General features: G+C 34.7%; 1 protein-coding gene across 1 annotated transcript; it reads left to right on the forward strand.

Annotated features, from left to right (window-relative positions):
- The first annotated feature begins 542 nt into the window (after positions 1-542).
- LOC134246732 (phospholipid-transporting ATPase ABCA3-like) lies at positions 543-11448 on the forward strand. Its single transcript, XM_062729088.1, has 21 exons — positions 543-665; positions 1175-1535; positions 1732-1758; positions 2401-2631; positions 2809-3059; positions 3214-3451; positions 3570-3743; positions 3858-4039; positions 4484-4612; positions 4703-4832; positions 4962-5116; positions 5448-5603; positions 5756-5966; positions 6425-6674; positions 7123-7310; positions 7422-8426; positions 8549-8785; positions 8988-9493; positions 9826-10013; positions 10337-10507; positions 10744-11448. Exons 2-21 carry the CDS (start codon positions 1232-1234, stop codon positions 11174-11176), a joined length of 5166 nt encoding a protein of 1721 aa, XP_062585072.1. The 5' UTR covers positions 543-665; positions 1175-1231; the 3' UTR covers positions 11177-11448.
- Positions 11449-12594: the final 1146 nt, after the last annotated feature.

Below are 12594 nucleotides of genomic sequence, written 5' to 3' on the forward strand. Positions count from 1 at the left end.
ACAAGACTTGGCCATCCTTTGCTGCACAGTAAATGCACGTGAAAATGCAGTTACGAAACCAGCGATATATAAGTTACCCCCACAGTATACCCAGTACAGTATAAATCCCTGTCGCTCTACTGTTGATCGCGGTATTTGTTGACTTTTGGGTACACGTGTTTAGAGATAACGATTGTTCTAAAAGGTTAAGGTGGATCCATAACGACTGTGTAAGGTGTAGAGATATATTGCATGGCTATAAAAATTTCTCACAGCGCGTTGTTGCACACGTGAGGGAGGGACATTTTGGAATTTTGTCTTCACTGTACCCCTGTCTCTACCACACGTTCATTTAAAAAGGTAAGAACAATCGTGTTTGTCGTAATATGGCGGAGATGTATTTTGAACGTATGTAAATAGCAGTTATTTTCTTTATTTGGTCAATTTAATGTATAAGAAAAACATTGATCTAATACTACTATAGTATTCCATGACAGTTGACTCGAACATTTGCAGGATTAATATTATGGTACACAAAAATTCCTTTTTTTTTCTCTTTTTTTAGAACGTCAAATGTTAACCAAATATAATTATACGTCATCAAAATCCGCTCCGATAACTACAGTGACGTCATAAAAAGGCGTTAAAACCTTGTGAAGAGGCAGCTTCGTTTAGAGATTTGACAGGTACATGTACGTAACTATGCTTCTTTTTTAAGATTGCGAACCAACATAATTATGGCTGCATTAGACTTAACTAATTAATTCAAATGATTATCCCCATATTCTTCTTTTAATGTATAATTGTAACAGTTGAAAATTGTATAATACATTGCTTGTTATATTTTCTGAACCTAATCATCTTTATAATCCTTACTTCCTTGTTGTGACCCTAATATAAATTTCTTTGTGTAAAGTTGATATTTGTTTGGCTATTTGACGTTATGCACATTCAGATTCATATACAATACTACACACACCCTTGTTCATTGTACACACCTGACATTCATCGAGACGGAAGCGTGATTGCAGTCTGCTTTATAATCAATACTCTCATAGTATAAACTTTTTTTCTTGATATTCATATGTAACACAAATGAAATTTATCATTAATGACTTTTCACAACTCTTCTGAAGACAATTGTCGAGAAATTTAGTATTTGTATCACAATATTATTACTTTTAAATTTTGACAGCTTTGAAAAAAATACAGAATAATTTTAAGTGACGAAGACAATTCTGGAGTGAGCATTATGGCTAACCATGGAAGGCAGTTTGTTTTATTATTATGGAAGAATTGGCTTCTACAGAAGAGGAAAGCGTGTGTAACTGTGTTTGAAATCATTCTACCAATCGTGTTTGCAGTTATTCTGGTCTGTATTAGACTTATTGCTAAGAATGAGACTATAACAGATCCAACAATATGGCCGCCATTTCAACCTAATGATGTGTTTCTAACAGGAGTGAAAAATGTAATTCTGTACTCACCTAATACCACTGAAATCAGAAGCATAATGACCGATTTCCGCAATCATTTACCAAATGCGAGTAGTTTAGGTAATATATTTTTTTAACTTAAGTTATGAAATAATCAAATGATATTTTTTTAATTTATAGATCATGTAGATATTGAATAGGAAAAATACAGAAGATTAAAATCTATGTTTAATTACAAATTTTCATATTTATCTTTATGTTACAGTTAGTAGTGTCTTGTCAAGTTGATGATGTTATTTTTTTTATTTTTCTGCAGATAACAGGACACAGCATCATTGGCATGGTCAGTAGAATGTTATCTTCTCTATTTAAAAAAAATGAGTATACACATGATTGTGTATCTAAGAAACACTACAACCAGTTTTGAATTTTTTGTCATACAATTTAAATTGATACTTTCTTCCTGTACATGTACAGGGGTTTTCCTGGCTTGTTTTTGAGTCCGTTTACAGGACCCATTCCCAATCAAAAAATCAGCCATATTTTCCCAATTTTGAATCTTTTTTTCCCAATTTTGTATTCTTAATTTTTTAAGAGTGTTCAGACAGATGTACAATACTTTGATTCCCTGCAAGACGTCTGAAAATCTCAACAGGTGTCAACATGCAATTGTATCATCGTGCTATATCTTTTTCTTATCATTCAATAACAGCTGAATAATGTGTAAATCTTTATATCTGTGTACAGTTGTTTACTCTATTGTAACACAGAGACTTATTGGTCCCTTCATTTTCATTTATATGGGAAAATAACAAAATTGGTCCTTTTTAAAATTTTCCCAATTTGATCGCATTTCGCGTCAATTTTCCCAATTCTATGGACCCCGGACCCAGTTAAAAAATGGTAGGAAAACCCCTGATGTACCTTGTTGTAACTAGTCTGTCATTATGTTACACGCCTTCAAACATTGCTTACTTTTCCTCAGTGTTCGGATTTGACAGTGAAGAGTCGCTCCTGGAATTCCACGAAAAGAATCATAACAAAGTCCGCGCAGGAATTTCTTTTATGGATGCAGTTTCCGGTTTAGCACGCAATGTCGAATACACTTTGCGCGTGGCCCGGAAAAAGGTGTCTGACAGATGGCTCACCAAGAATGTGTACCCTTTCTTTCAACTCACTGGCCCAAGAAATAATGTATCAACGGGAGGCGATCCAGGTTAACATTTTTCCGATATTAATGCTACAACCCTCTTTGTCTCCTCTCAATCAGAAGGAAACAACGAGTTTGACGGACTGAAATAAATAAAAAAAATCATATTACTGCATGTAAAGTAATCAAATATATTTCTTGTCAACAACTTAATTATATGGATGATGTATTATTTTTTTTTAGATTACCAAGGGACTGGTTTCTTGGCTTTTCAATATGCTGTAGACATGGCTATCGTCAAGCATTTCAATACAACATCTACTTTAGACAACTATGACTTCTTTATGAAGAAGATGCCGTACCCGCCCTACACTAAGGACAACCTGACCACCGTTATACAGATGTACCTGCCCTTCTTCCTCATTCTTGGCTTCATTCTCTCTTCTCTTCAAACAACCAAAGCAATTGTATATGAAAAGGAAAAGAAACTGAAAGTAGGCTTAAGAGCTGATCCATTTGTTTAATGAATCACCCCTTGCTTTTCTTCTCCAAAATCGATGACATTTTCCATTTCTTATTTTAAAATGTTTCCTTTATCAAAAATTGATGTGTACACCTTCCTACAGTAAATGACGTTTTATTGTACAGGAGTCTATGAAGTTGATGGGTCTGAACTCCTCCATTTACTGGGCGTCCTGGCTGTTTAAAAGTTCCATTTACCTCATCATTGCCTCTGCGTTCTACAGCATTTTATTCTCTATAGAGGTTTCTGACAAGGGCAAAGTGCTCGCCAAAACCGACCCCTCGCTGTTCTTTGTGTTCCTTCTCTGTTATTCTGTGTCCATCATCTGCTTCTGTTTCATGGTCAGCACATTTTTTAACAAAGGTAACGTATATCTTAATTCTTGGCCATCAATATTTTGGATTTTGGATGTTTAAAATATAGATAATGTAAGAATATTTATTTTTCCATAGAAAACGCTCTTTTTCTCTTTTTATTCCAGCGAATTCGGCCGCCTTCGCCAGTGGAATTGGTTATTTCTGTACTTATGTTCCATATTTCTTCCTCCAAAGTCGATACGAAACGATGTCAAAATCAGAAAAACTCGGAATTTGTATTCTTAATAATATGGGAATGGCTTTTGGAATAAACACTATTGGGATATATGAAGGAACAGGTAGATTGTTTTGAAATTCAGATAAGTATTCAAAAACAAACTACATGTAACTTTCTTTAATTTTGATTTCTTTATACATCTTTGAGTTTTATCAACAAATGTATTTTTTATCAGGATATGGTGCTCAGTGGAATAATTTCGCTGAGCCAGCAACAGTCGATGACAATTTTTCATTGCTTGACTCCATGCTTATGTTGTTGGGGTCTAGTGCTATTTACCTCATCATCACGTGGTATGTAGATGGCGTATTTCCGGGAGAATATGGTGTTCCGTTGCCATGGTATTTTCCTCTTTCGGTAGGAATGTTTCTCTTAAGTCTATTATACGTAAGAAAAATTGCCATGCAGTAAATGAGAATCTGAAATTAATTCAAAGAATTGCGAATCATTTTTTTAAAAATATTTTTGCATTCTTTTTCCTGAAATGAAGATGTTTTACAGGTAAAAGATGTATCTGAGCAAAATATTGGAACGGAGAATATTTGAAAAAGCTCAAGATGTAATAATCTAAATTTTTTATCATTGGGTTATGAATATATATTTAAACACATGATAATCCATACATTAAAAAAAAACTAGCATGCCGGTATCATATTTACTGTAAGCTTAGATATTTATGTGTGATACTAAAAAAGTGAGTTATAAGCAGAAAACCAAAAATGCCCAGCCATTTAAATAAATTTTAAAGAAGGGGTGACTATTTTTCAATAATATATAATATCTTGGAGTTGCATTTTCTAGAAAAATTATTGGTGTGGCACAATACAAAGATCCTCAACATCGAGTGACACGGGAAAACTGGATCCAAAGTACTTCGAGAGAGACCCTAACGGTTTGTCTGTCGGAATCAGTGTCAACCACCTGAGAAAGGTACTTTTAAGGAACTTTTACAGGCTAAACATTCTACTTTGTTATATTTCTTTCAATGTTTCGTTTACAAACTCACACCATACAACTTAGGAGTTTGGAAGCGGGAAGAAGAAGAAGGTAGCGGTAGCAGACACAACTCTCAATATTTTCAAAGGTCAAATCACAGCACTTCTAGGTCATAATGGCGCTGGAAAAACAACAACAATGTCTATGCTGACAGGTGAATAGAAAATAAATTTTATTCAAAAAATAACCATGAGCAGTTTGAAGAATTCTTCGAAAATCCTTAGTTTCATCTCTCGAAAGTATGTAGAAAGTGAAGAATTATAACAAATATTTCCTGTCCCAGGATTCCTTCCTCCTACTTCCGGTACGGCGACAGTGAACGGGTACGATATTTGTGAGGACATTCAGAGTGTGAGGAGGAGCCTAGGACTTTGTCCTCAGCATAACATTCTCTTTGATACACTCACTGTTGAGGAACATCTGAAATTCTTTGCACAGGTACATGCATACTAAACCCCATTCTTTTCGTATATAGTAAACGTGTAAATAAATTTGTTCTTAAAAATGCCTTTAGTAACAATTGAGGCAAAACATGGAATTGACGCTTTTAGAAATTTGATGAGAGGAAACGTTGGTGAACTACTTCTATTTAACATTATTCCCTCACAAGACTATTGAATACTTTGGCAATCATTATGAGAATATTACTGTTTCCACTTTAACACAGTTTCCATTTTTATTATAATTTTTGATTTTAAAAATAAGATACACTGGAATTTAAGAGAGTCTTAAACAAAAACAAACTTCATTGTGGATAATTAAATATCAGTTAAAAGGTTGTCCGAAGGAAAATGTGAACAAAGAGGTGGACGACATGATAAAAGTGCTGGGATTAGAAGCCAAGAGGAAGAATTTCTCCATGACTCTATCTGGGGGACAGAAAAGAAAATTGTCCGTTGGAATAGCAATTATTGGAGGTTCAGAGGTAAAAACTCGCCTAAATATTTTGTAAATTTACAATACCGGTATTTTATTTAGTAATAACACCTTGTATATACTGTTTGCAAAAACGTATATGATGTATTTTATAATAAACATACCTAAGCAATCATCATATGTGTGAATCTAAAAAATCAGGTCATTATCCTGGACGAACCTACTTCCGGTATGGATCCGGCGGCTCGACGTCAAACGTGGGAAATTTTGCAGAAATTCAGAGAAGGGAAAACTATGATTCTTTCCACTCATTTTATGGACGAGGCAGATCTCCTTGGTGATCGTATAGCAATCATGGCGGAAGGAGTAGTCAAATGTTGTGGAACGTCTTTGTTTCTGAAAAAGTTGTATGGTAAATTGATATATAAATAGCATTATACTTCAAAATAAATTAATTTTCTTTTTTAATAGTACCATTTTGCTCATGCACAATGTCATTTAACTTAGAGCATAAAATATGATTAAAACCAATTTTGGTGTGCAAGAATTTTAAAGTACTTGTCTATTAATTAATTTGATGAAATATATGGAGATAACGAAGAGTATTCAAGCTCAATAGTCCATTTTAACAATACAAAATAGGAGCAGAGCAAACACGGACCTCCAAAACATCAAAGGTGGGATCAATTTCATCCTACAAATAGCCATATGAACAGACTGCACATATAAGCATATTTTTTAAGATTAATCTAGCATAATTATATAACAGAATTGTCCTATTCTTATAATAATAAGTTTTTTTATATTAACACAGATGTTAAAGACAATTACATTAATTTTTCATTTGCTATCCCCTTGATGATTCTATAGGAGCCGGATATCATCTTGTAATGGTAAAGGACAAAGGATGTGACGTCACAACTGTGACAAACGTTATCAAGCAACACATCCCAGCAGCTGAACTGGAAAGCGAAATCAGTGCCGAGTTGTCTTATCTTCTTCCATTTGACCAATCTTCAAAATTTGAACAACTGTTTAATGAAATAGAGAAAAGAAAATCAGAACTGAAGTTAACGAGTTTTGGAACGTCTGCCACAACAATGGAGGAGGTCTTTCTCAAGTAAGTGGGCGTTTTTCACAACTGTTAAAACTATTTCATTCTTTGAATAGTAATATAGAATCGTGAATGATTTTGTTATGTGTTCTATACCAAATACAGATTCTTGAAAGTTTTTTTTAAAATTATATTAACAATTAGATTCGTTAAATACGTTTTTTCCGATCGCCTCAAACACTACATATATGTTTTATGGTCAAAGAGGTTTTTGAAGGGGCAGGGGGATAGGGGATGGAACTTAATGAATGTTTGTAACAAATAGGCAAAGTCAGTGTGTTGGCGAATCATGACTCGAGGTACATCAATCTATATTTTTCCAAGAAAAATATTGAATAAGGAAAACAATTTCTAAGGATACCTGCGACTACATCTACGGTCCGAAGCAGTCAGCCCACGATATAATAAAAGTTGGCATTGACATTCTTTGTATTCAATTTTTGAATTTTCATAGAGTTGGAGAAAGCAGCCAGAGGTCTGAGGAAGAGATGTACACTCCTTCTAAGGCTTCAATGGCCTATGAGAACGGCGGGTACGGAAGTACTAACGACATCCCCAATGGGGTCGCTAACGGCTCGGTAGACAAAACAAAGAATGGATTGGTTCAAAATTTGAAAGTTGCAAATGAAGAAACTTACATAGGTAGATCATAAGTTCTTGTACAATAAGAAAATAACCCCCAAAAAACATAATTTATAAAAAAGAGAAGGAGCTCAATGGAATTTTATAACAATGTTTGATTTCTAATTTAAGGATTCAATACTGGTCTGAAGAAAAACAGCGGATCGGTTCTAGCTTTGCAGCAATTTTACAGCATGTTCGTGAAGAAAGTTATCCATACCTGGAGGAACAGGACCGTCACTTTGGTCCAGCTTCTGGTTCCGGTGGTGTTTACCCTGCTAGCTCTCACCGTGGAGAAGACCCTCCCCAAACAAGAGGACGAGTCCTCCTTATTATTGAATCTGAAACCCTTCCCAGACAATGTAGCAATATATACCTCCAAATCTGCTTCAGCCCAGAGTAAGTCTATGGCGGATGATTATGCAGAATCTATCATGTCTGAAGGATACAAAGTTTTGAAATATGACCAGAATGATTTCGATAATTTTATCATTGATGAATCCCAGCGAGTCGGTCAAGCATTTTTTAAACGAAATTACATTATCGGGAGTGTGTTTGACATAGAGAGTGCGCTCGCAGGTAACATCACATCTTATTTCAATGGAGATCCATTGCATTCAAGTGCAATAAGTCTGCAATATACGATGGATTCTTTGCTCAAACATTTCACCAGTAAAAATCATTCCATTCAGACCACAAATTTTCCTTTCCCTAGACCATTGGATGAAACAAGTCAAGGCATTGGATACGCTACGAGAGGGACTGGTTTCACCATCGCCTTTTGTATGCTCTTTGGTTTAGCTTTCCTCTCCACCAGTTTCATTATTTTTCTGATAAAGGAGAAGATAACCGGAGCCAAGCACCTTCAGAAGGTGAGCGGCGTGAGTTCCTCCGCCTATTGGATGTCAAATCTTGTGTGGGATTTACTGAACTATCAGATTCCTATCCTCCTCATCATGGTGTGCTTTGCTGCTTTCCAAACACAGGCTTACACGGGAGATAACCGCCTGGGGCTAGTTTACGCCATGTTCTTCCTGTATGGCTGGGCATGCATGCCATTTGTATATATATTTTACTATCTGTTTAAAACGCCAGCTTCTGGAATGGTGGCAGGAAGTTTATTAAATATTCTTACAGGTTTGTACTGTTTTAAATTATCAATATGGTATATAAGTTGAATCAGTGCCAATTAAATATATTTGATTTAAAATGCAACACCTGGTAAATTATTTTTTTTTCATATTTCAAATTAAACATAGGACTTGCTACAATAATGGCAGTTTTCACTCTCCGGCTCCCAGCCCTGGGCATTTCAGAAGACATAGGCGACATTTTTGATTGGTTGTTTACAATATTCCTCCCAAACTACTGCTTAGGTCAAACACTGATGAATATATATGTTAATTACGAATACATAGACACATGCACGAAGTTGAACTACGAGTTTGTCTGCTCTCTTCCTAAAGATCTAGTTCCAATAAAATCCTGCTGCAGAGGTGAGCATCATTTGGGGTAGAGAAGATTTCTAATAGTTCATTGATATATTCGGATTAACACATTTTGGACTTTTTTCTACCATGAGTCAATAGTAATAAGTTTAATTTTTCCAACCATTATTTTTATACTAAAAGTATTTGTAACTTAGAATTTCTGAAGAACCTTGTATAAACTGATAGTTTACGTTTGTCGTTTTTGTAGATATATGCACAGAAAACTGTTTAATCTTTGACAAGAATTACCTAGCTTGGGAGACTCCAGGTGTGGGGAAATACTTCGTTTTCATGGCAGCACAAGGACTTTTCTACATGATCCTAGTGTTCTTAGTGGAGTTTGGTGTTATTAGTCGCATCCGTTATATGATTTGTAATCGTGACCCAATTGCCGTTTCGTCAGAGGTTGGTAATAGTGATGCCATCCCAGACGACGACGATGTAGAAGAAGAAAAGCGCCGCATTAACAAAACCTCTATCGATAGCCTTTTGAAGACGGAATCCCTGCTTCTACGGAATCTCAGCAAGTCTTATGGTTCGTATACAGCTGTCAAGGGCGTGTGTGTAGGCGTACCACAACAAGAGTGCTTCGGACTGTTGGGACAAAACGGGGCGGGGAAAACTTCAACATTCAAGATGTTGACTGGAGACGAAATTGTGACAGGTGGAAACGCCTACTTAAATGGTTATGACGTCAAAACAGAACTTGAAATGGTTTGTTCTTGTACATTTTTAAGGATTGTACTCCATATATATAAACGATGATTCATACCTAAACAAAATTTTTAAATGCCAATTGATCCCAAAGCCATAAACATTGTATTTTGATACGGTACATGCTTTCTAGGATAAAAACCTGCAGCTCTATGCAAACAAAATAAGTACTTAATATATTAAATTATATTTAACAGATACTAGTATGTCATTTGGTAAGGTCTTACATTTGAAGAGGAAAAAATGATAGAAAAGGGCATTTTAGGAGCAATAAAAACAGTTATAAAACTGTTTATTTAGAAGTGTCTTATCCCTTATCATTGTGTACTTAGGTCCAGCAAAACCTTGGGTACTGTCCCCAGTTTGACGCGTTGATCGATCAGATGACGGGAAGAGAGACGTTGACAATGTATGCCAGATTGAGGGGAATTGAGGAATCCCAGATCAAAGGCGTGGTCAACGACTTATTAGAGACAATGATGCTTAGAAAATACGCAGACAGGCAATGTGGGACGTACAGGTTAGGATATGATTAACTAGACTAGTGTGTTGCGCGTTTTTGAAGCAGACATGCATTGTACTATGATATGTGTATTAAATAAATCATGTAAGTAAGCGCTTGTAGTAATTTAAATTCAAGAAATGCATCAAAAATTTATTTATTTGAATTTGTATCATTTTTTACATTTTGGAAATAAAAGTTTGTTTTGACATTCTTCTAAAGATAGTCCAGATATTTTACGTTGACGTTAACTTTATCCTCTTAGAGAATGCTATTTGCTTAAAATTCCAAGATCATGTTTGCAAATTATTAAAAACCGAACATTTGGATTCTTTTATCAGTGGTGGAAACAAACGGAAGTTGAGCACAGCTATCGCCCTGATTGGGGATCCTCCGTTCATTCTCCTGGACGAACCGACAACTGGGATGGATCCTGCTGCCAGAAGACAACTCTGGAATGTTCTCTCCCAGGTCCGCGCTAGTGGGCGGACCCTTATCCTCACTTCTCACAGGTATGAAAATTATATATTTATTTCACAATTGCACTTCAATATTTTTCAAACTATCTGAATAATGAAAATGTTTTAGTGTTAACTTTTGAGAATTTTCTTTACTTGCTTAAAATTCTGTAATTAAATCTAGAATAAATTTGCCATTTAAATTTAACCTGAGAAAGATATCCTCTAAATAAGTTTAATTTTCAGGTTTTTTTTTAAATCTTTCCATTTAATAATAATTTGTCCTACAGCATGGAAGAATGTGATGCATTATGTACAAAGATAGTGATCATGGTCAATGGAAGGTTTGTTTGCCTTGGTAGTCCACAACATCTTAAGAACAAATTCGGACATGGATACACACTCATTGCAAGGCTCGCCCAACAGAAAGATGGCACAACAGCTCCATCAGAACCCCTTAAAAACTTCGTAAAAACTACATTTCCGGACAGCACAATCTTTGATGATCATCAGGGTTATGTGCATTTTCAAATTCCGGACAACAATATAGCTTTGGGTCGGGTTTTTGGGGAGATGGAGCGGGCTAAATCTCAGTTTAACATAGAGGACTACTCTGTTCATCAGACGACGTTAGAACAAGTTTTCCTCAGCTTCACTAGACACCAGGAAGCAGCTGCCGTTCAGGAGGAGAAGAAGTGCTGCTCTTGTTTATGTTGTGTTTAAAAACATCTACAGCTGTGTTTTGTTTTTAATAATGATGTAATGTTAATGACAATCAATATACCCGCATACGGCTGTTAAAAAATTGCGGTAAGAAAAACATCATTTCATTGGCTCTCATAAAAATCAAATGTGACTCTTAGGCCTGGAGCTGAAAATTTAGTTTGTTTATTGAATAATTGTTTTTATTGAAAATGTTCAATATATAGATGAGATTTTTATACTGTCCATACATATATTGCTACAGTATATTTTATACTTACGATGATTCTGATTAGGCTTGTTATATAAAACAAACCTTTGCATATATCATTAAGATAAAAGGTAAGGCCATGTTTATATAAGTACAATGAATAAGTTTAATATTTTTTTTACTTACCATTGAAGTTTCAAAAGAATACCGTATAAAATGATAGAGAGCTGTACTTATTCTTAGGGATGATTTCAAAGAATAAATTATTACTATTAAGATTTTTTGCATCAAATAACGGGGGGGGGGATCATCTGTCTTAAAATGTAAAATGTATTTTAAAATTATTTTTGTTTTAGTTACCTTTCTATTTTACATATTGTTCGTTTTACAATATTATTATTTATTTTTTTTTGTCTTTCAATGGAAACGAAATGAACAAAAATAAAGAGTTTGCCTTGACTTATATCAATGTATATAAATTGCTTTCAGATTCCATAATACGTTGAGTATGTATGGAACGTCCTTGATGAACGAAATAAACTTTCAAGTTCACAAATCATTTAGAAGTTTAATGGAGAACCTTACTCATATATAAAATTCTGTGAAAACATCTTTAACGGTAATAATAATCTCCTTGAATTAATCATAAAACTTTACAATACAAAAGTCTATTTCTTTTCCTGTACAAAACACGAAATTACATGTACAGAAATATAATTATGGAAGTAAAATCCACCTGTGACGTCAGTCCTTTCTTCGAGCGAACCATTATATATATTTCAGGAATGGAGTGTTGCAAATTACATTGAAAACGTAAAATCCACATGTGACGTCACTTTTTTGTTTAAGCACTCCATAATTTTTCAGGAATGGAGAGTTGCAACTTACACTGAAAACGGAATTTGTTATCTTCGTATAAACCCTCCCATGCCTCCACCGAGGAAAGTACTTAGAAAAATTTATCAAGTTCATTTCCAAACAAAGAAAATTGTTTTGCCTATGATGAGAATCGAACGCGATACCATATTCTTTGGAGTTGGGTACTCATTTTACTGATCTATCGAAGTTGTTGTAACACACTGGATAAGAATAAGTTTGTACACTTTTCTCGCCTTACTTTCTATACTATATGTATCATAAAAAATGTTCTTTATTATATATTAACAAACATTAAAATACAAGTATTCAGAAAGGTGGATTTTACGCGGGTTAATATACTAGCACTAGT

Source organism: Saccostrea cucullata, unplaced genomic scaffold (genome assembly GCF_032062105.1).
Source record: "Saccostrea cucullata isolate Sc308-1 unplaced genomic scaffold, CSIRO_AGI_Scuc_v1 ctg159, whole genome shotgun sequence".
Taxonomy (NCBI): Eukaryota; Metazoa; Mollusca; class Bivalvia; order Ostreida; family Ostreidae; genus Saccostrea; species Saccostrea cuccullata.